Raw genomic sequence first — 21,800 nt, 5'->3', positions numbered from 1 at the left:
TTGGATTCTATTCTCAGAAAAAGGGGAAGCCATTGCCCAGTGCTGAGAAAGGAGTCATGCACTCTGACTTAAAATTGTAAGTGGATCCTTCTGTGTTGATAATAGACGGAAGGAGGCCAAAGATGGAGGTAGACTTGGGAGGCTCAAAGATCAATTCTATTTGTTTATATATTGACAGGTTCCTTTGGTAGAAGTGAAAGCTTATCGACAGATGGCCCTACTAAGTTCTGCTTTTGCATTTGGTTGGAGCAGGTGGAACCTACTATGTAATTCTACAAAAGTTGTATTTAAGGTATAATATGTAAAAACCCATAAAACTACTTTGTCCTCCAAAAGAAAACTACTCAAAGACTAAATGAATGTAGACCAAGGCTTCCCCTCTTAGAAAGGTTAAAAAGAAATTTTAAAATGCCATATCGAATGTTAAGTTTTTTTTTGTCAAAAATATAAATCCAAACTATATAAAGTTTATGCCTTGTTGTCCATTATGGTATCAGTAATGGACTTCAAGCCAGGCCAGAGTCTTTGTTATCTCTTTGCAAATTGACTCAAGAACAAATGGAAGCCTTGCTGGGTGCAGTGGCTCACACCTGTAATCCTAGCCACTTGGGAAACTGAGGTGGAAGGATCGCTTAAACCCAGGAGTTTGAGGCTGAAGTGAGCTATGATCACACCAACTGTACCCGAGCCTGAACAACAGAGTGAGGCCCCCATCTCTAAAAAAAAGAACAAATAGAAGCTTTTAACATGAGTATGTCTGTGACTTATAAGCCTTCTCTGAGAGGGTTAGTCCTCCATCTTAACTTTCTGATGCCTTCTTATTGTTATCAGGTAGTAAGTATATCTTATCAAATTCCAGAAAGGACTGATGAATGTTTTGGCCTAAACAAGCAATCATCTTTGTTTCTCTTGTTTGTTGTGTGTTTCCCCTACTCAAAGCTCCCTGAGGGCAGGGCTTTCCTGTTGCAGTTGCTATTTATATATGCTGTATGTCTATATTTTTTCTGTGTTTTCTTTCCCTGTTACATCCCGAAAACTTAGAACAGTACCTCACACATGACAGGCACTAAATATTTGTTGCATGAATTAATACAGGTGGATAAGCTCCATAATCACCAAAATATAAATAGTGTCATGGTTTTTCAATACCCAATAATGGAATACTTAGATTGTTTCTTTTAACCTTTGCAATTTGGGGGTAAATTGAACCCTTCAATTAATAATCTACTTCCAAAATATTGAATAGAAGAATTATTAACAAGTTGCTTGAATTTCCTTTTTTTTTTTTAGGTGAAGGAACACCTTACTGAAGAATGTACTGAGACTCCTAATTGGGCCATTTTAATGTTCAGTGGTGACAGGGCACAAAGACTTAAGATCACAGAAGAGAGTGAGGCATTTTCTGAAGCACTTAAAGAAGAAACTGAGTTTCATTCTACTTTATATCACATGCTGAAGGATTGTGCTTCTAAGGAAGCAATGGAGAAAGTCAGGAGTTCCAACTGTCAGTTTGTCAACTCTGTGTGCCACATGCTGCTCTCTACCAGATTGCTCAGCTATTCCTAACCGCCGCTTACGAACTGTATTCAGCATGAAGAACCAAGCATGGCGAGAGACAGGTACTTCGGTAACAGAATGTAATGAGTGAGTTAATACATTTCAAATAGACTATTAAAATTTTCTAATCGGCATTTTCTACTCATTTTATTTTAAAGTATTTTTTTTCTTTTGAATACTTGGACTGATGAGAATTTTAACTTTCACTCTGTGAAGATTTAAATGATTCTTTATTTCAGTAAAATTTAACAAACAATATATAATATTTCTTCCTTAAAAATCTCATTCAAAGATCATAGACTTCTTCCCCGTTGTATTTTAGTTGGGGAGATAAAGGCAAAAAGAGGAAATGTAAGCTTTCTTACAGTCATTCTGAGAACCTCTGGTTTCAGGCTTTACTTTCCCAGCTAAAAGCTACTAATTTTACAAAGTTCAGATACTCAAACTTCAAAATCAAGATCCATTTATTAGGATGTTCTGCTGTCACACTGGTGGTGGCCCATTGTGTCGGAGTCTGGTAAATGGCCACAAGATATGTTTTAGGGACGTCCACGAGTCCTCTTCCTGTGTGGGGGCGGCATCCACAGACTTCTGGAAGAATCGGCCTGTGAGGAAGCTCATCAAAGCTGCAAACAGTACAATGAATGCAAGAGAAAGCCAGACAGCCTTATTAGCCTTTCTGATGGAGGACTTGAGATGTGTTGCCCAGGAAGCTATCGTGTCATAACTATAAGGAAAACAAACAGAATTTGGTAATCAGTAATTTGTCATTAGAAACATTCCTTTTGCTAACAACACCAATCAAGTGATCTGCCCTTCATACCCCTAATACTGCCTTTTACTCTACATATTATGATTTATCATTTTGGTTTTGGAAACAATCTGCCTTAGTATTTGTAATTATTAGGATTAAAGAAATGATGTGCTATGATGAGAATCTGAAAATTATGTGATATAGGCATTATCTTCCAGCAAGTACATACGAGTATCTCATTCTTTCAGTAAGGTAAGGCAACATATTCCTACAGTGGAAACAAAAATGTTATTTGCTGGGTAGAGGGGAGTGTATGTGTATGTACTTATGTATGTATATAATACTCCTCTTTTATTCTTGTGGGTATGCTCCAAGACCTCCAGTGGATGCCTAAAGCTGAAAATAGTACTAAACCCTATATATACTGTTTTTTCCTATGGATACATGCCTATAATAAATTGATTTTATGAATTAGGCACAGTAAAGATGAACAATAACATAGAATAATATATAACAATATGTTACAGTAAAAGTTATGTGAATGTCATCTGTCTCTCAAAATATTTTACTATATTCACCTATTTTTGGATTGCAAAAGTGAAACCACAGGTAAAGGAGGACTAAAATTTAAACTCCATTTGTTTTAAAAACATCCACCAATAATACGTATTATACCATTTAAGTCTTTGAAAAATAGTTAACCCTGTGCTAGATACTACTAAGATTTTACATGTGCTAATTCATTTAATCGTGACACCAACACAGTGACATGGGTACTATTAGCATCTTTATAAAGAAATTTTTACACAAAAATGGATGAACTTGCCCAGGTTACACGGCTCGTTGGAGGGCTGGAATTCAAACCTAGGCTATCTGGGTTCGGAGTCAAGTTCCTATAAACTCTCCTGCCGCCTTTGTAACATAGGTTCAAGGAAAAATAGACATACTAAATGTGTTATTCATCTTACATGTAGCAATTTGGCATGTCTTTTAGTAATTTGGTTAAGATTAATACTGTCAGCCCTGCCTCATCCTTTTCCATTCTACTAAAATGGTAGAATTTTCAAGTAGATAACTTACACTGAAGAGACATCCTGCCTTGATGGATGATTTTTCTTTTCAGAAAGACTTGGCTTCCTTGTCCTTTCTACTATTTCTTCTCCATGTGGCTCTGAGTCATCTTTAGTTCTGTAAGTAAATATTGTTTTTAATATTTGAAACTAAGGATATGCTATAATTATTCACAAAATACTGGTAATCTTACTGTAACTCAAGAGGCTCACAAATATTTGTTCTGTTTTGGGGAAACTCAATAAATATCTAACTCTAGAAGTCAAATCATCAAATTTATAATTAAAACATTTATAGAAATTTAATTTAAAAATAGCTTCCTATATTTAGAAAAATAATGTTTGTGTAGAAAGTTATAGCCAAATATATATAAAAAGGGGGAGATTTAAAAAGAACATACAGAAGTTAGTCTCACCGCTCATCATTAACCAATGTTATTCCTGTGATTTCTTTCTCTGCATATAGATATGGTATGCATGTTTAACCATACTTTATTAAACACTTTAATCTCAGCACTTTGAGAGGCCAAGGAGGGGGACTTCTCCCAAGGTTCTTAGGACTCTAGGTATTGCTGGAGCCCTGGAATTGGAGGCTGTAGTGACCTGTAGTTACCTGTAGTTACACCACTGCATTCCAGCCTAGGCAACAGTCAGAATCTGTCTCAAAGAAAACTACATGTATGTGTATATATTCTACATACCCATATTTATATATTATATACACATATATATTCATATTTATATAATGTATATTATAGAAATGTGTATACCCATGTAAATATGTGTATACATATATAATATTTTATATAATATGTAAAAATTTATGTAATACATTTTATATGTGTACATATATAAATACGTGTGTGTGTGTGTGTGTGTATATATATATATATATATATACACACACACACTTTTTTAAGAGAGTCTTACTCTGTTGCCTAGGGTGGAGTGCCATATATATAAATATATGCTATATATACACATATTTATATATAAAATATATATACATATTTTTATATATATACACTTATATATCATACAAAGTTTATAATATAAAAATGTGTATATATATTCTATATGTATATATAGTATATAACAAATATGTGTATATATAAATATGTATATGGCTTATATGTATATATTATATATAAATAGGTATGTATATTTCATATCTGGGTGTGTATAACAAATGTGGACACCATATTTCTTTTAAATTTTTATTTAAATCTTTTCTCATTATTGATTTTATTCCTTTCTTTGATTTCTAATCAGTGCTAACTTGGAGTATCATCAGAGTTCATTTGTTTTCTCTGAAAATCTTAATTTAAAAAGTGTTTTTGAAAATATTCTCAATGTAAAACTAGTTAAAATGAAAGGTTAGTTAAAATAAATTAATATTCAGTGAACTGGGAAATAGCAATTGGATTGACTGTATTTTAAATCAAATTATATTATTTAAAGAGGTATTCCTACATCTAAACAAAACAATTTTTCCACTATATTTGCTGATGAGTTCCTAGTTGGATTTGAATTTTGAAATCTCAAGCTCTTAATACGCTAAGAATTGTCAAAGAGAAATGTGTCTCAAAGATTTATTTTCATTCAAACATCTATAGGAAATACATATGATAGACTTTATTTTTTAAAGAAAACAAGGCCCAAAAGCCAGAATAAATTGCATTTAAGATTCTCAAGGTTTCAGTCTTTTGTTTACAAAGACTTCCTTAGTAGAAATGATATCATACTAACACAAAGCAAAAACTAGATAATCTTTTGAAAGAGACTCTTTTTTTTTTTTTTTTTTTGAGACAGAGTTTCGCTCTTGTTACCCAGGCTAGAGTGCAATGGCACAATCTCGGCTCACTGCAACCTCCGCCTCCTGGGTTCAGGCAATTCTCCTGCCTCAGCCTCCTTAGTAGCTGGGATTACAGGCACATGCCACCATGCCCAGCTAATTTTTTTGTATTTTTAGTAGAGACGGGGTTTCACCATGTTGGCCAGGATGGTCTCGATCTCTTGACCTCGTGATCCACCCGCCTCGGCCTCCCAAAGTGCTGGGATTACAGGCTTGAGCCACCGTGCCTGGCGAAAGAGACTCTTGAACTGACTTTTTTTTTCCAACCAGCTCAAAAAGATTCATGATGTTAATTCTAAATCTGAAAAGACTTTGTGACACATGCAATAGGCTCCCAGGACTTAAAAATAAAAACTCTTTGAGGGTTGCACCGTGTTGTGCTCAACTTACTTTATATTCCTTAGAGTTGAGCAGCGTGTCCATCACATGGTAGGCACTCATGAAAATATATAAACTAAACATAAAATCATTTCCATAACATCTGTCATTTTAACAGATGTAAAACTGAGACCAAGTAAACTTAGGCAGTTTTTCCAATGTCACCCAAGGACTCAGAGGTAGCATTTCTGCATATCCTCCTTCTTGCCCTCTACTTTTCTCTATAGAAGTATATTTGTTTCATTTACTATATACAGAGATAGCAATACAGAATTTCATGTTTCCTCTACTCTTCATTTACATAAATGGAAGATAGATGTACATACACATTATATATCTGCCTGTATGTTATATAATACATATGTTATATATCTCATGTCTTTAAATAGATGGACATTTTACTTCTGTTGCTCTTTACTGACCTTTCCCCATTATGGACAGACACCTGGACAGGAAAAAAATTACCTTCACAAATATGGCAAATTCCAGGGTCTTTTCTAACATAAGTGCTCAAACTTTGCCATTCTGAGAGCTACAAGACTGAATGTATTATTGTGCTTTACAGTTTATAAAAATTTTTTAGTGAATTATCTTTTTAATGATACAACATTATCTTATCTCCATGGAATAAAAGTTATTCCCATTGTTTATGCCCCAGTTTATGTCAGGTTAATAAACACACTGAGCTTCACCTACTTTAGTTCACATTTTTCTTCTTCAGCATCTGCCCAGGAATAGGTGCTAATAAATCGAGGTAATGAGGGACGGTGTTCACTCTGCTTTGACCCCAAAATACGCCTAAATAAAGACGATTATAGCCACTCGTCAAATCAAATACATCTGTAGCCATTATCACTTTTATTTCCTACCGCTTAAATAAATACAAAATTATATGTCCTATTTTTTTTTCTTGGCACATTCACAGATCATAATAAAAAACTTCATAATTATATACCAGTTTGTCTAATTATTCTGTTTATAGTTTGTACAAATCAAATGTTACTATATCACTTAATTCGAGCACTCATTTAGTTTAGCCCAAGTTAAAAATAGTAAGGTTTCCAAAGTGGAACCATGAAATTACACTTACCAACTGCTTGACCTCCTACTGAATCGGTCATTATTTTCCATCCCAGCCACCTTTAGAAGTTCAAGTGTTAAAAGAAATGATAAAATACACGTTTATATTTTCTGTCATATGAAAATGAATTTCCCCTTGACTAAGAACACTTAGGAATTGTCTTACCATTCCTGCAGTTCCAATATTTCTGGGTAAAGAGGCAATAGTCACTCTTCGAAGAGAAGATGGCTGGCAGAAGGAGAAAAACGTACATTTAGATAACTCTCAATAATTTATCATTGTATGCAATACCAGTGAATATCCTTGTACATGCACATCCATGCACTTGACCACTGCTGAGTTAAACAGTAGACATAACTTAAAAGGACCTTCTTCTGGACAAATTGTTTTCCAGACATATTTTACCACTTTATATTCCACCTAACTCAATGTTGGATTATTATAATTTATGCCAATAAAACAAATATAAGATTCCTTGTTTGGGTTTGAAATTATTTGACTTCTATTACTATTGAACATTGCTTTTTTATGTTAAATAATCATGTATATATCTTCTCTGGAACCACCTGTTTATGTTTACCATCTTTGTTCTATATTAATTATTGTTTATATTGTATTTGGTCTATATTGAATTTTCATATTTCTGGCAGAAAACTTTATTGTTAATCCAGCCAAATCTATTCGTCTCTTTTGCTACCATTGCTTCTATGCTTAGAAAGACTTCTCCCAACTCAAGAGGAGATAAATATGCACCTACATGTATAGCTTTTTTGTTCATAGTTTCATTTTTTCCATTTAACACATTTAAGGATGGCCATGTTTTAATGAATGAATGAGTTTCTTGAGCTTTGTACAAAAACGTTATATAATATTGTGTGGTTCTTAAAGTTTAAATACATCAACGGAATATAAAATTTTTTAAAATATAATAAACCAATTTAAGGAGGTTGCATGTGAATCATTTTCTTTATCATCCCTACTTTAATTTCATGGATTAGTTGAGCATCAAGAGTATGAAATTGTGGCCCAAGAAACTTGGTTTCTAATCATGCTCCTACCAATACATGATCATAACTGATCACTTCTTTGTTTCTCTTCCCTCATCTGTGAAAAAGAGGGATTTGTATGGAATGATTTTAAAGTCACTTATTCAAAAAGTCTATATATCGGTGTAATCCTGATTTTTACACAGTGGCAAAAACTACCAGCTGACCTTCAGTATCACATTCTTCCTTCTTAGTTAATAATAAGCCTCCTGATTTTTAGCTAGGCATACAGCCTCCTGAAAAGAAACTGTACTTTCCAGACTCATATGCAACCAAGAATGGAAAGAGAAATGTTATTTTGGACTTCTAGAGAATGTCATTACAGGGAGATGGAACACTTGTTGCTTCTCCCTTTTTCTTGGAATGAGATGATGTAATGATGAGGGCGTGCTGCCTTGCTCTGAAGTAGGCATTTTAGACCCTGAGACAGAAGCCAAGGGCTGAGGGTAGTGAGGCAGCAAGAAAGGAGGCTGGTCCCTCAGGAGTGCTGCTGTGCCACTGTTGGGTTACCCGTTTCCAACTTTAGTTTTATACAACAGAAACCATTATTCTACTGACTCTCTTCATGCTGCCAGGCACACTTAATTAATACACAAATATAGCAGAAAGCATAAAAGCATACTTAGATAAACAAATACATCTATATGAATTTAAATCACTATTTTGTTATTTACATATAAAGGCCTGGAGCTTCAAATAACATTTTAAAACCATCTTGTAAGTATTTGATAGACATTTGTTAAGTGAGTTGGTAATTACCTTGGAGTTTAGAGAAGCTGAACGTTTTTTAATTTGGCAGTCATCTGAAAGGAAAAACACATTTACACATTTTAGCTATTGCACATGCAATTTATGTTTAAGCAATGTCTTAATTCTTTAAAGGTAAAGCAAAATTCACAAAAGATTTATTAAGACTTTAGAGACTACTGAGCAATATGTGTCTGTTTATCATTCATTTCATGCGTCATAACAATTACCATCTTAACCAATGGAATACAGTCCTCCGTGTCTCTGTGGTGTCAGCAGTGCCTAGCTAGCACAGGGTAGGCACTACATGAGTGTCTGCTGGAGAAAGGAATCTAAAGTACCGTTCAGGAGAATATCAAATATGGTTGCTGTTCTAGAACAGGGAACAGATTCTTGAAATAAGAATTCTCAGAAAAGTTCATATTTATTTTAAATAAAACTATGGTATGATTTATAGAAACAATATGTTATTCCCCATAGCCTCATATGGTTCTCTGTTTTCCAGTTTATCCATCAGCTTACTGAGCCAGGGTCATTCCTTCCTTGAGGAATCAACCATTGCTGATGAGAGCTCCCATTTAAGTGACTTCTCCTTAAATTATTTGTTATTTCTAATGTATAGAAATTCTAATGTATCCTCAATAGGGGAACACTAAGGTCAACTTCATCAGTTGGATTAAACATATTCTGTCATCTCAGTAATCTAAATTAATAAATTTTGGTATCATTACCAAAGAATTCTTCATGTCTCCCAACCTTTCTGACACCTTACTTTTGGCTATATAAATAACAGGAATTAAATATTTTTCTAATATAACCTTAACCTAAGAGTCTTATTGTACTAAAGTCATAATAAGACTGAGAGAACAAGAAAGAGGAGAATGTAAAAAAACATAAGTAATACTATGATCTTAAATTTTTATTACCGTCATCTTCAAGAGGATTGAAAGACCGTTCATTCTGCAGAAGGACCTGTTTGAGTTCTTCTAATTCAGCATGCTCTTTGGCATACATCCTCTTCAAGTTTTCTACATGCTGAATCATCACTTCAACTGCTTTACTAACCCGGCTTTCCTAGCAAGAGAAAAATGAGCACATTTACATGGAAAATACTATTCTCAATTCTCAAAAGATGGTGATTAAACACATTTACCTTCATTCTATTCCTAGATCTCACTACAATGGCAATAAATGGTTTAATAAAACAAACACATGCATCTACAAGTGCAAACAGAAGAAAATATGACAACAAGACTTTGAAAGCTGGATGGAAGGACTAGTGGCAAGTAACTAAGAGGTAGAAAAGCTGAACCCTAAAAAAGGCAGTAAGAAAAGCCTAGAAGCTACCTAGGTTGCACCTCAATAAGTTTGAAGGTGGGCATCTGAACAAAAGAAATGGTCGAAAGTCTATGTTTAAAAAAAAAAAAAAAAAATTGGCCGGACGCATTGGCTCAAGCCTGTAACCCCAGCACTTTGGGAGGCCGATGTGGGTGGATCACAAGGTCAAGAGATCGAGACCATCCTGGTCAACATGGTGAAACCCCGTCTCTACTAAAAATACAAAAATTAGCTGGATGTGGTGGCACCTGCCTGTAATCCCAGCTTGGGAGGCTGAGGCAGGAGAATTGCTTGAACCCAGGAGGCGGAGGTTGCAGTGAGCCGAGATCGCGCCATTGCACTCCAGCCTGGGTAACAAGAGCGAAACTCCGTCTCAAAAAAAAAAAAAAAAAAAAAATTAGATCCAGAGATCTCCTCCTTACTCTGGCCAGCAGAGCAATTTTCCCTCCACTATTTTGGTGAAAGACTATATGCAGTTGGCTATCTAGAGAGAGTTAACTTGAGGTTCTACAGATTGGGAAAGAACAGTTGATGATGGATCTATCATGATGAAAACAACAGATTTAAGCAAAACTCTATATTCATATTGAATGTTAAGATCCAGCCTTAGTCCTCCTCCTTTCAGCCTCCAAACACTGGCAGCCAGAGTTACACCCTCAAGGCGGCAGTTGGAAGGTTTTTCTCTGGTGATTCTAACATACTAAGGTAAAAGTCCTATAACTGCTGGCATTAGGAGTACCCCCATGAAACATTTGGAATGTTCGTAGTGCTTTGAATATTTGTGTACACGTATCTGAGTGCCTGTTTTCAATTATTTTGGGTATATATCTAGGAATGGAATTGCTAAGTCATATGGTAATTCCGTGTTTAACTTTTAAGGATCCACCAAACTGTGTTCCACAGTGGCTCAACCATTTCACATCTCCCAGCAATGTACAGTGTCTGCATTCTCCTCACATCCTCACCAACACTATTCCTTCTTTGCTTCCTCCCTCCCTCCCTTCTTCCTTCCCACCTTCCTTCCTTCATTCTTTCACAATAATCATCGTAGTGGGTGTGAAGTGGTATCTCATTGTGGGTTTTTTTTTTTTTTTTTTTTTTTTTTTTTTTTTTTTTAGACAGAGTCTTGCTCGTCACCCAGGCTGGAGTACAGTGGCATGATCTTGGCTCACTACAATCTCTGCCTCCTGGGTTCAAGCAATTCTGCCTCAGCCTCCCAAGTAGCTGGGACTACAGGTGCGCACCACCATGCCCAGCTAATTTTGGTATTTTTAGTAGAGATGGAGATTTGACCATGTTGGCCAGGCTGGTCTTGATTGCTTGACCTTGTGATCCACCTGCCTCGGCCTCCCAAAGTGCTGGAATTACAGGTGTGAGCCACCGTGCCCAGCCTCATTGTGGTTTTGAGGATGTTAAGCATCTTTTCACCTGATTATTGGCTGTTTATCTTCTTTGAAGAAATGTCTATTGAAGTCTTTTGCCCATTTTTTAAATTCAGTTATCTTTCTGCTGTAAGAGTTCTTTATGTATTCTGTATACTAGCTTCTTATCAGATCTATGATTTCCAAGTGTTTTCTCCCATTCTGAGATTGTCTTTTCACTTTCTTGACACTGTCCGTTGAGGCACAAAAGTTCTTAATTTTGATGAAGTCTATTTTTATTGTTGCTTTTGCTTTCACATACTCAGCAAATATTTATTGACCACCTGTGATGCATTAGGTACATTTCAGGCATGAGGAATACAGCAGTGAACCATACAAATACTCCTGCCTTCATGGAGCTTATATTCTAACAGGAGGAGACAGACAATAAAGATGTCAGAACACATAGTATGTTAGGAGGTGATCAGTGCTATGAAAATCGAAATACAGGAAAAGGCATGAGAAGCTCTGGGGTAGAGAGAGATTGAAATTTTACATAGAATGTCATGGGAGTAGGCTATTCTGTAAATTGACATTTGAACAGGGCTTGAATAGGTGAGGGCTAAGACATGTAGATAGATGCCTAGAGGAGGAGTGTTCTAGGCAGAGGGAACAGCTAGAGCTGGGTGGCTGAGGTGGCAGGGTGCCTGGCCTATCTGATGAACAGCAAGGAGGCAGGTGTGGTTTGTAATGTGATAATCCAGGAGGACAGTCATAGGAGATAGAGACCAAGAGGGCAGAGGGCAGGGGAATTGCGCACATCTGTTCTTAGAGATGGAGTCTTGCTCTGTCCCAGGCCGGAGTGCAGTGGCATGATCTCAGCTCACTGCAACCTCCGCCTCCCAGGTTCAAGCAATTCTCCTGCCTCAGCCTCCCAAGTAGCTGGAACTACAGGTGAGTGCCACTAGTAGAGATAAGGTTTCATCATGTTGGCCAGGCTGGTCTCGAACTCCTGACCTCGTGATCCACCTGCCTCGGCTCCCAAAGTGTTGGGATTACAGGCGTGAGCCACTATGCCCAGCCGCACATCCTTTCAAACCACAGTAAGACATTGGTTTTCACTCTTAAGTAAAATGAGGAGCTTTAGGACATTGAACCAAAAAGTAACATAATCTACATTTTAAAAAATGTAATGAGTGACTTAACATATTTCAAATAGACTATTAAAATTTTCTAATCAGCATTTTCTAAAGTTTTAAAGTATTTTGGCTGCTTTATTAAGGACAGACTATGTTGAGGGGAGGGTCTGGGATTGGATGGAAGCAAGGAGACCATATAGAAACCTGTTTCATTAATCTGGACAAAATAGAATGGAGGCTGAGATCAAGATGGTAGCAGTAGAAAGGGAAATATGTGGTTGTATTTTGAATGTATTCTGACAGTTCAGCCAATAGGATTTGCTGTAGGATTTAATGTGAAGTGAGAGAGAAAGGTGTTGAGAATTATTCCAGCTGCCTCCGTCCCCCATTTTGGCCTGAGCAACTGAAAGGACAGAGCTGCCCTGAAGTGAAATAAGGAGCCTACACATGGAGTAGGTTTGGTGGAGGACCATGAACAGTTCAGTTTTGAATGTTAGGTTTGAGTTTATCAAACATCCAATTGGAATTGTTGAGTCAGCAGTGGCATATTCTGGTCTGGAGCTCAGGGGAGTGGGTTAAGCTAAACATACGAATTTGAGAGTCCTCAGGTGACTGCCTGGGATCACAGGGGGACTGCGTGCACATGGACATCAAATGTGCACGAATGGAGTCCCAGGGCTCTTCGATATTCAGAGCTCCAGGAGAAGGTGTAGAACTGCAGGAAGCCTGGAAGGAGCAGCCTGTGATGCAGAGAAAGGCCAGGGGATGTGGTTTCTGGAAGGTAAATGAGGAAAGCATTTCCAGGAAGACGAAGACATCAGCCACGACAGATGAGGACTGAGAAACTGAAGCTGGTAATGTGGAGGCCACTGGTGACCTTGGCAAAATCTGCTTTGTGGAAGCAAAAGGTTGATTAGAGTGGGTTTGAGAGAACTTGGGAGGAGAGAGACTGAGCACAGTGAGTACCATTCTGTCGAGGTTTGCTGTACATGGGAGCAGAGAAACAGGGTGGTGGCCAGGAAGGAAAGGATGAAAGGTTATTTTGTTTGTGTCTGTTTTACGTTATTATTCCCATCTAGAAAACAACATATTATTTGTGTGCTGATAGAAATGGTTCAGTAGAGTGGAGAAAACAGAAATGGAAAAAAGTCAGGAGTGTAAATTAGTGGGGAAGGCTCCCATCTTCGTGGGGAAGGCTGGCCTTGGATAGGGTTAGAGACAATGCATCTTTAGGAATGGGAGCAAGGCAGTGTGTAAGGGTTCACAGGCCAGGAGGCTCAGGGCTTGCGGCAGTTTCCTTTGATTGTCCCAGTTTCCTCAGTGAGGTAGGAAGCAAAGTCATTACCTGTGTTTGAGAGAATATGGGGAAGGACATGACAGTGGTTTGAGGAGAAAGGAAAGGGTGTGAAATTGATATTTAAAAGAGAAGGAGGGTGAGTGAAGGGAAGCCTCAAGGACCCGCTTGAGGTTTGTGATAATGAATTTAAAGAGAAACAGGTCAGTATGGGAATGTGGCATTTTCCAACTATGCAGGCACAAGAGGTGGAGAAGCAGATTCATTTGCAGATTTGCCCAATGAGTAAGGTAAAACAAGAAAAGGAAAAGTGTTGAGGGCTCATGCAAGGTAGTGAAAACTGTGTTTAACCGTAGAGTGTAAGCTTGGCCAGGAAAGCAGGGTGGCCAACTGTAGCGTGAGGGACAGTGGGGACAGTGAAAAGGGGTGTGGGAGGCGGGTGGGCAGAGATTGATAAAAGAACGAAATATTCATCTTCATAGTGGGAGAGCAACAGATAATACCTAAAACTGAAAATAAATCACTAAATGATAGCATGAGCATGTTATTTAAAAATGTGAATGCAAATACAAAACAAGTAAGACAAAAAAATTGAAAGTTGTTTCTCTAGATTATGGGAAATTAGGCTTATAGAGCTGATTGACCTTTTAAAAAAACTCTGTGCATATACAATTTTAGTAAAAATGAAACAAATAATAACAGTATTCTCTAGTGAGGAGTTAAAAGGGAACTAAGGAGTAAAAATGTATAACAAATGATCAAACTAAAATTACCACCACAATTAAATTTCTCTTTCTTAAGAAAATATATTTTAACAAATCTGCTTAGGTATAGATTAAAAAAAAAATCATATCTCCTCAGGTTTGTCCACAAGGAAATTTTGGAATTCTGCTTCTCTAAGGACAAGTACACACAGATGCATATACAAGGATACTTACTGTAGCATTGTTTATAACAGAAAAATATCAAGAACATCATAAAATGATTAAATATAAGGAATTTGTTAAATAATTGATAACCACTCAACCAGTAGAACACCATAAAATGGTGATATGTGTGTATATATTTATATCACACAGAAAGCTGCCTATGTTATATGAATAAAAACACAGATTATAACACTATATAAGGGATTATAAACACTACATTATACTATGTATCTTGAAGAATATCACAAAATTTGTATGATTGTCACTGGCTTGTGTTATTAGAAGAGTTTTTTACATTTTTATTTGTATATTCCATTTTCTTCTATATTAAACACTTACATGTTATACAACAAAAGTATTTTTTAAAACTTATTCCTAGAAATGAAAAATCAATAGTCTCAGGAAAAATGAATCTTTTTGTAATTTCATTCTAATTAGAGAAGTGAAGACAGGTTACCTGGTTGATGGCTCCCAACATCTCAGCCCTACTGGCCACTCGAGCTGTGCACTGGCTAAGAAACTTTATACTCTTCTCCAGCTTCTTAATGATTTCCTGTGCCTGGTTGTCATCTTCACACAGAGGTGTTAAAGACTGTACAGAAAACAAGCATATTAAAAGATATCCAACACAAGTGTTCAGCGAGTGAGTCTAACACTGCTTAAGTCGCAAATGTCAATGACATTCTAATCTTAATTATTTTGGTGGAGGATGAAATGAAGCAGCAAAGACCAATAATGAATGATACTGATATATTAGTATCTTTGTTGCCTACTGGGTAGATACATGCAGGTGATCACAAATCTTTTATTTCTATTCTTGATCCCTTATTTCTTTACTTCCCAAATTTGCCACTTCCTTACATGCATTCACATCTTTCTTCTACAGCTAATAGGATGGGCTGCAATTAATTAGTAATGGCAAAGGGATTATAAATGAGGTGAACGTATCATATGAGGAGCATAGGTTGAAATTTTGAGAAATGTAACCAAACATATTGGAATTAAAAATGTCTGTGACAACTATGCTTGTTCTTCTACAGACGATAAGGTATGATTGGGCCAGGTAGGTGAGTATACATTCATTGCCTTATGAATTTTCTTCTCAATCCTGTGCCCTTTATTCAAGATGACACCCTTCCTGATGAACATCTTTCTCACCAGAGTACAGACAGGATTAAGTGAATAACAGATTTGGAAGCAGACAAGACACTGCTCATGACCTGTGTGATTGTAAGCAAATGTCTAAAGCTTTCCCAAATCTAAAAGAGCATGAATTATAAAAGATACCATGATTTTGTATATCATTAAGAAAGAAAAAGTTGTCAATAAAACCATTAGGCACCATTGACTGTAAATTGCATTATAATTTTAGAAATGTTAAAAAAAAATCAATCTTTCTGATTTGCTGTTTCCTCATCTGTCAGATGGAGACAATCACATATCCTCTCCAGGAATACTGTCATATGAGAGGTAAAAGATGCCAACTGCTTGTCACACATTTGTGCTCAGTGAAAGACAATCACTTTTGAAATACACAGATATGTATAAATTGTAGTTAGAGAGTTTCTAACCAACTAGAATGGCAATTGTCAGACATGCAGTTTGTTACAGTGGTTTAAACCACCATCTCCAGTTGGGAAGGAAAGAACAGAAGTGAATTGTTAGCAAACAGAGTATAGTCAACCAGGAGTAAGCCATAAAGAAATAAGAGAATCTGAACAAACTGATAACTAGTAAGAAGATTGAATCAGTAATCAAAAATCACCCAACAAAGAAAAATCCATGACTGAATGGCTTCGCTGAAGAATTCTACCAAACATTTAAAGAATTAATGCCAATCTTCATAAAACTCTTCCCAAAAATTGAAGAAGAGGAATACTTCCAAGCTCATTCTATGAGGTCCACATTACTTTAATACCAAAGCCAGAAAAAGACGTTACAAGAAAAAAAAAAAAAACACTACAGACCAATATCTCTGATAAATATTAATGTAAACATTCTCAACAAAGTACTAGTAGACCGAACTCAAAAGCACATTAAAAAGATTATACACCATGTACAAGTAGGATTTATTTCTCTAATGTAAGGGTGGAAATCAATCAATATAACATACCACATTCACAAAAAGGAGGACAAAAACCATATGGTCATTTCAACTGATGCAGAGAAAGCATGTGGTAAGATTGAACACTTTTATGATTAAAAACACAAAAACTAGGAACACTGACAAAAAAATGCATTAAAACCTCCAAGATTATTTTTACTATGTCACTGAAGTGCTAATTAAAAAAAACAAATAGAAGGAAATTACCTTAACATAATAAAAGTTATATATGAAAACCCTACTACAATCATACTCAATGGTGAAAGACTGAAAGCTTATTCCTCTAAGGTCAAGAACAAGGCAAAGATCTCACTCTCACCACTATTATTCAACATAGTCCTAGAAGTTCTAGCCAGAACAGTTAGGCAAGGAAAATAATGAAAAGTTATCCACTGAAAGGATGAAGTTAAATTATTTCTGTTTGTAGATGACATGATCTCATAATAAACACTAAAAAATTCCACCAAAAAACCTGTTAGAACTAATACACACATTCAACAAAATTGTAGGGTACAAAATTAACACACAAAAAAATTAGTTGTTTTTCTACACACTAACAATTTCCAAAAAGGAAATTAAGAAATCAATTCTCTTTACAATAGCATCAAAATGAGTAAAATACTTAGGAATAAACCTAAGGAGATAAAAGAATTGTACACTGAAAACTGAAAAACATTGCTGAAAGAAATTTAAAAAGACAAAAAAATGAAAAGACATCCTGTGTTCATGGGTTGGTAGACCTAATTTTGTTATCTATACTACCAAAAGTGATCTACAGATTCAAGGCAGTTTCTCTCAAAATCCCAATGGCACTTTTTTAGCAAAAATAGAAAAAGTTATTCCCAAATTAATATGGAATCCAAAGGGACCCTGATAACCAAAATGCTTTTGAAAAAGAAAAAGTAGGACCCACACTTCCTAATTTTAAAACATATTACAATGCTACAATGATTAAAACAGTGTGGTACTGGCATAAAAACAGACATATAGAGTAATGGAATAGAATTAAAATCCCAGAAATAAGTGTAGATTAACAAATGACCTTCAACCAAGTGCGAAGAATGCACAATGAGGAAAGGGTGGTCTCTTTAACATGATGTTGCTGAGAAAACTTGATATCCACATGCAAAAGAATGATGTTGGACCCTTATCTTACATCATATATAAAAATTAACACAAAATGGATTAAATACCTAAAACTAAGAACCCAAACTAGAAAACTCATAGAAGAAAACATAAGGGAAAAGCTTCAAGACATAGGATTTGGCAATGATTTCTTGGATATGACACCAAAAGCACAAATAACAAAAGTGAAAATAGACAAGTGGAACTACATGAAATTTAAAAGTCTTTATGCATTAAAAGACCCAGTCAACACATTCTATAAGTTACAACAAAAAGTAACTTATATTCTATAAGAGAGAAAATATTTTCAAACTATACAACTGATAAGGGGTTAATATCCACAATATATAAAGAACTCCTACAACTCAGCAATTAAAAATCCAAGTAACTCAATTTAAAAATGGAAAGAGAGCGGCCTGATAGCCCTGCCACATTGAGTGCAGCCTCCCAGGCATGCAGGTCAATGATAATCAAAGAACATTTTATGAAGAACACATTCTGTGAAAGATAAAGCTGACCAAAACTGCAAGCCTACCAATGTGTTTTGATTTTCCTAATAATTCTGCTGTCTCGAGAAGATACAAATAAATGGAAAGACATCCTGTGTCTTGGTGAAAATGAGAAAGATGAAGAACCTTATGAAACCTTTGATCCTCCTTTACATAGCCCATCTATGTACGCCAATGAAGAATTTTCCAAATATTATGGATTATCTAACCCTTCAACTCCTCCAGGAAAAGAAGAAAAAAGAGGCTCGAGGAGTTCTGAAAATGGAAGGAAGTGAAAAATAAATCTGTAAAAATGAGTGCAGAAAAGCCAGGAAGAAAATTCAAACCCATTAGCAATGAATCTGAAAGCACTGAAGAAACTGATGTGAGAAAAGTTAAATCAGTGGAGAAAATAAGGATCCAACAACACGAACCTATTCTAACCACAGCATCTTCAGACCTTTCAGAGAAACCAGCTGACTCAGTCACTTCTAAAAGATAGGACCCATTAGTGCCCAGCCTTCTGTTGAAAAAGACACACTGACAACAGAAGGTCAAGCAAAAACTCAGAAAAAAGGAAATACATCTTGAGGCAAAAGGAAGAAATCAAGAAGCGAAGCCATAGGCTTAGATATTTCCAACATCGTGCATGTTTGGTGTCTAGAAGGAAAGAAAATCAATGACATCATGGAATTGAATATTGCTTGGCCTGCATTTGAGAAAACCCTCATCCAGTATAAACACAGAATAGAATCTAAAGTTTGTAAGAAAGCCATCAATAAATGCTTAAGGAAGTCCAGATACTGAAAAATCTGGAAAGGAAGAATGCTGAGATGATTTCCGATATCAAAAAGAAAAGACAGTGTTTGACCTAAGGCCAGGATGAACTGCTTTGGTTAGAGCCACAACTGAAGCAACTACAAACAAAATATTAAGAACTTAAGGGAAGAAAAGTCTTTCCTTAGAAATGCAGCTATTTCTTATCTAATTTAAAACAGCTTTATCAGAAGTATTCAGATGTTCAGGAGGAAGAACCACACGTAAAGGAAACATGATTCATCCAAACTCCCAGGTCTGTTATCTAAAACAAGAACACTTTTGGGAGCTGAAAACCATCCATAAAATATCAGCCATCAATGAGAGAAGCTACTAGGTAAGAGACCAGTCTACTAAAACGTGCCTAGAGAAGGATTAGTCTTATGCTACTATGGTACCTTCTGAAACTGTAATTTCCGTTTTTTTTTTTGTTTGTTTGTTTGAAATGGAGTCTTGCTGTCACCCAAGCTGGAGTACAATGGCGCAATTTCGGCTCACTGCAACCTCCACTTCCCAGGTTCAAGCAATTCTCCTGTCTCAGCTTCCCGAGTAGCTGGGATTACAGGTGCATGCTACCATACCCAGGTTTTTTGGTTTGTTTGTTTTTGAGATGGAGTCTCTCTCTATTGCCCAGGCTGGAGTTGGAGTGGCACTATCTCAGCTCACTGTAACCTTCACCTCCTGAGTTCAAGTGATTCTCCTGCTTTAGGGTCCCAAGCAGATGGAAACTACAGGCACCCACCACCACACCTGGCTAATTTTTGTATTTTTTTGTAGAGATGGGGTTTCACCATGTTGGCCAGGCTGGTTTCAAACGCCTGACCTCAGGTGATCTGCCCGCCTCGGCCTCCCAAAGTGCTGGGATTACAGGTGTGAGCCGTCGTGCCTGGCCCCAGTTAATTTTTGTATTTATAATAGAGAAGGCGTTTCACCATGTTGGCCAGGCTAATCTCGAGCTCCTGACCTCAGGTGATCTGTCCACCTCAGCTTCCTGAAGTGCTGAGATTACAAGAGTGAACCACTGCGCCCAGCCCTGAAACTGTATTTTTATAAATAAATTATTTTTTGCAAAGAAAATAGGAAAAGGACTTTAATAGACATTTTTCTGAAGATATACAAATGGCCAACAAGCATAGAAAAGATGCACAATGTCACTAATCGTTAGCAAAATACAAACCAAACCACAAGAAGATACCACCTTACACCCATTAGGGTGACGACCATAAAATCAAACAGAATATAACAAGTGTTGGTGAAGATCTGGAGAAACTGGAACCTTGTGCACTGTTGGTAATAATGTAAAATGATATAGCTACTATGAAAGTACAGTGGTTTCTAAAAAATTAAAAACAGAACTGTATGATCCAGCAAGTCCACTCCTGAGTCCGGATATACTCAAAAGAACTGTAAGCAGGGTCTCCAAGAGATGTTTGTACACCTATGTTTCAAACAGCGCTATTCACAATAGTCAAGAAGTGGATGCAGCCCAAATGTCCATTGATGGATGAATAGATAAGCAAAATTTGGTAGATACATGAGGATATTTTTGAGCCTTAAAAGGGAAGGAAATCCAGTCACATGCTGTATTATGGATAAGCCTTGAAGGCATTATACTAAGTGAAATAAGCCAGTTACAAAAGACAAATACTGTATAAATCTACTTATGCAAAGTCCCTAAAGCAGTCAAATTCATAGAATCAGTAGGATAATGGTTACCAGGGGATGGGGTAAGGTGGAAAAGAAAAATTAACAGGTAGAGAATTTCAAGATCTATTTTGCAACAATATAAATAAACTATTGAATTGTGCACTTGAAAATGTTCAAGATGGTAAATTTTATGTTATATATTTTTTATCACGGTAAAAAATAACATGATTCTTTTCCATGTTTCTCAATTTTAATATCCTTCATCCAAAATTAAGCCTACTAATCCTCCAGCTCATCTCTAAATGTATGGTAACTTCACCAGCTGGAAGAATAATAGTTGTTACACTCCTGTGCACCCCCATTCTTCTCTCAGTACCCTACAGCAGGCTTGCCCATCATCTGGAGGACTGAATCAGTTACTATTTTCTTTCCTCAGTTAATCATAAATGGAAATAGCCTCGATTCTCTTCTTTGAAGCTTAAAATTGATATTTTTTCCTATGCCCAGTTTTCTGCATGATTCCTCTTCTGCCTGAAAATGGAAAATCCAGAGAAAAGGCAGATGACTCATGCACCTACTTTAAAAAGGTATTTTTCATTTTATTGCTGATACTCTCCTATTAGTGAAACTTTTATTTCAGCCTGATCCTGAATTCTTACTTTCTATTCACATTTGGCTCAGGCAGAGCTTCATACCTGGTGCTGGTTTGGGTCATACAAGTAATTTCATGTGTAATTATGAAAATGTTATTAAAAATATGACCAAATGTTTTCTGTGGGTGTTTTTTGTTTTGTTTTTGAGACAGGGTCTCACTCTGTCACCCATTCTGATGTGCAGTGGTGTGACCATAGCTCCCTGCAGCCTCCAACTTCTGGGCTCAAATGATCCTCCAGCCTCAGCCTCCCAAGTAGCTGGGACTACAGGCATGCACCACCACACCTGGCTGATTGTCTTGTTTTGTTTTTGGTAGATATGGGGTCCCACTATGTTGCCCAGGCTGATCTTGAACTTTTGGCCTCCAGTCATCCTCTTGCCTCAGCCTCCCAAAGTGCTGTGATTATAGATTTGAGC

At 36.4% G+C, this 21,800-nt stretch overlaps 2 protein-coding genes and 1 pseudogene across 6 annotated transcripts in view; 2 read left to right on the top strand and 1 right to left on the bottom strand.

The window, feature by feature from the left end:
• Positions 1 to 1,734, top strand: part of DNAI7 (dynein axonemal intermediate chain 7) — an 87,232-nt gene extending 85,498 nt beyond the window's left edge. Inside the window, 2 exon segments of the mRNA XM_074402925.1 lie at positions 179 to 292; positions 1,291 to 1,734. Coding sequence (XP_074259026.1) covers positions 179 to 292; positions 1,291 to 1,566 — 390 coding nt within the window. The 3' untranslated portion in view covers positions 1,567 to 1,734.
• A 34-nt stretch (positions 1,735 to 1,768) lies between these two features.
• IRAG2 (inositol 1,4,5-triphosphate receptor associated 2) overlaps positions 1,769 to 21,800 on the bottom strand; it is a 107,725-nt gene continuing 87,693 nt past the window's right edge. For 4 of the 5 annotated variants that reach the window (XM_074402926.1, XM_010337315.3, XM_074402927.1 and 1 more), the window contains 8 exons: positions 15,007 to 15,141; positions 9,415 to 9,562; positions 8,501 to 8,544; positions 6,861 to 6,923; positions 6,705 to 6,754; positions 6,311 to 6,412; positions 3,392 to 3,499; positions 1,769 to 2,284 (listed from right to left, as the gene is read on the bottom strand). In XM_074402926.1, the coding sequence (XP_074259027.1) occupies positions 2,041 to 2,284; positions 3,392 to 3,499; positions 6,311 to 6,412; positions 6,705 to 6,754; positions 6,861 to 6,923; positions 8,501 to 8,544; positions 9,415 to 9,562; positions 15,007 to 15,141 (894 nt within the window). In that variant the 3' untranslated portion in view covers positions 1,769 to 2,040. The remainder of the gene's footprint in view (positions 2,285 to 3,391; positions 3,500 to 6,310; positions 6,413 to 6,704; positions 6,755 to 6,860; positions 6,924 to 8,500; positions 8,545 to 9,414; positions 9,563 to 15,006; positions 15,142 to 21,800) is intronic. The other variant, XM_074402929.1, reaches the window with a different exon arrangement.
• LOC104651160 (centromere protein U pseudogene) lies at positions 17,988 to 19,234 on the top strand (annotated as a pseudogene).

The sequence above is a fragment of the Saimiri boliviensis genome, chromosome 7 (genome assembly GCF_048565385.1).
Source record: "Saimiri boliviensis isolate mSaiBol1 chromosome 7, mSaiBol1.pri, whole genome shotgun sequence".
Classification (NCBI taxonomy): domain Eukaryota; kingdom Metazoa; phylum Chordata; class Mammalia; order Primates; family Cebidae; genus Saimiri; species Saimiri boliviensis.
This window is presented reverse-complemented; position numbering and strand designations above follow the sequence as displayed.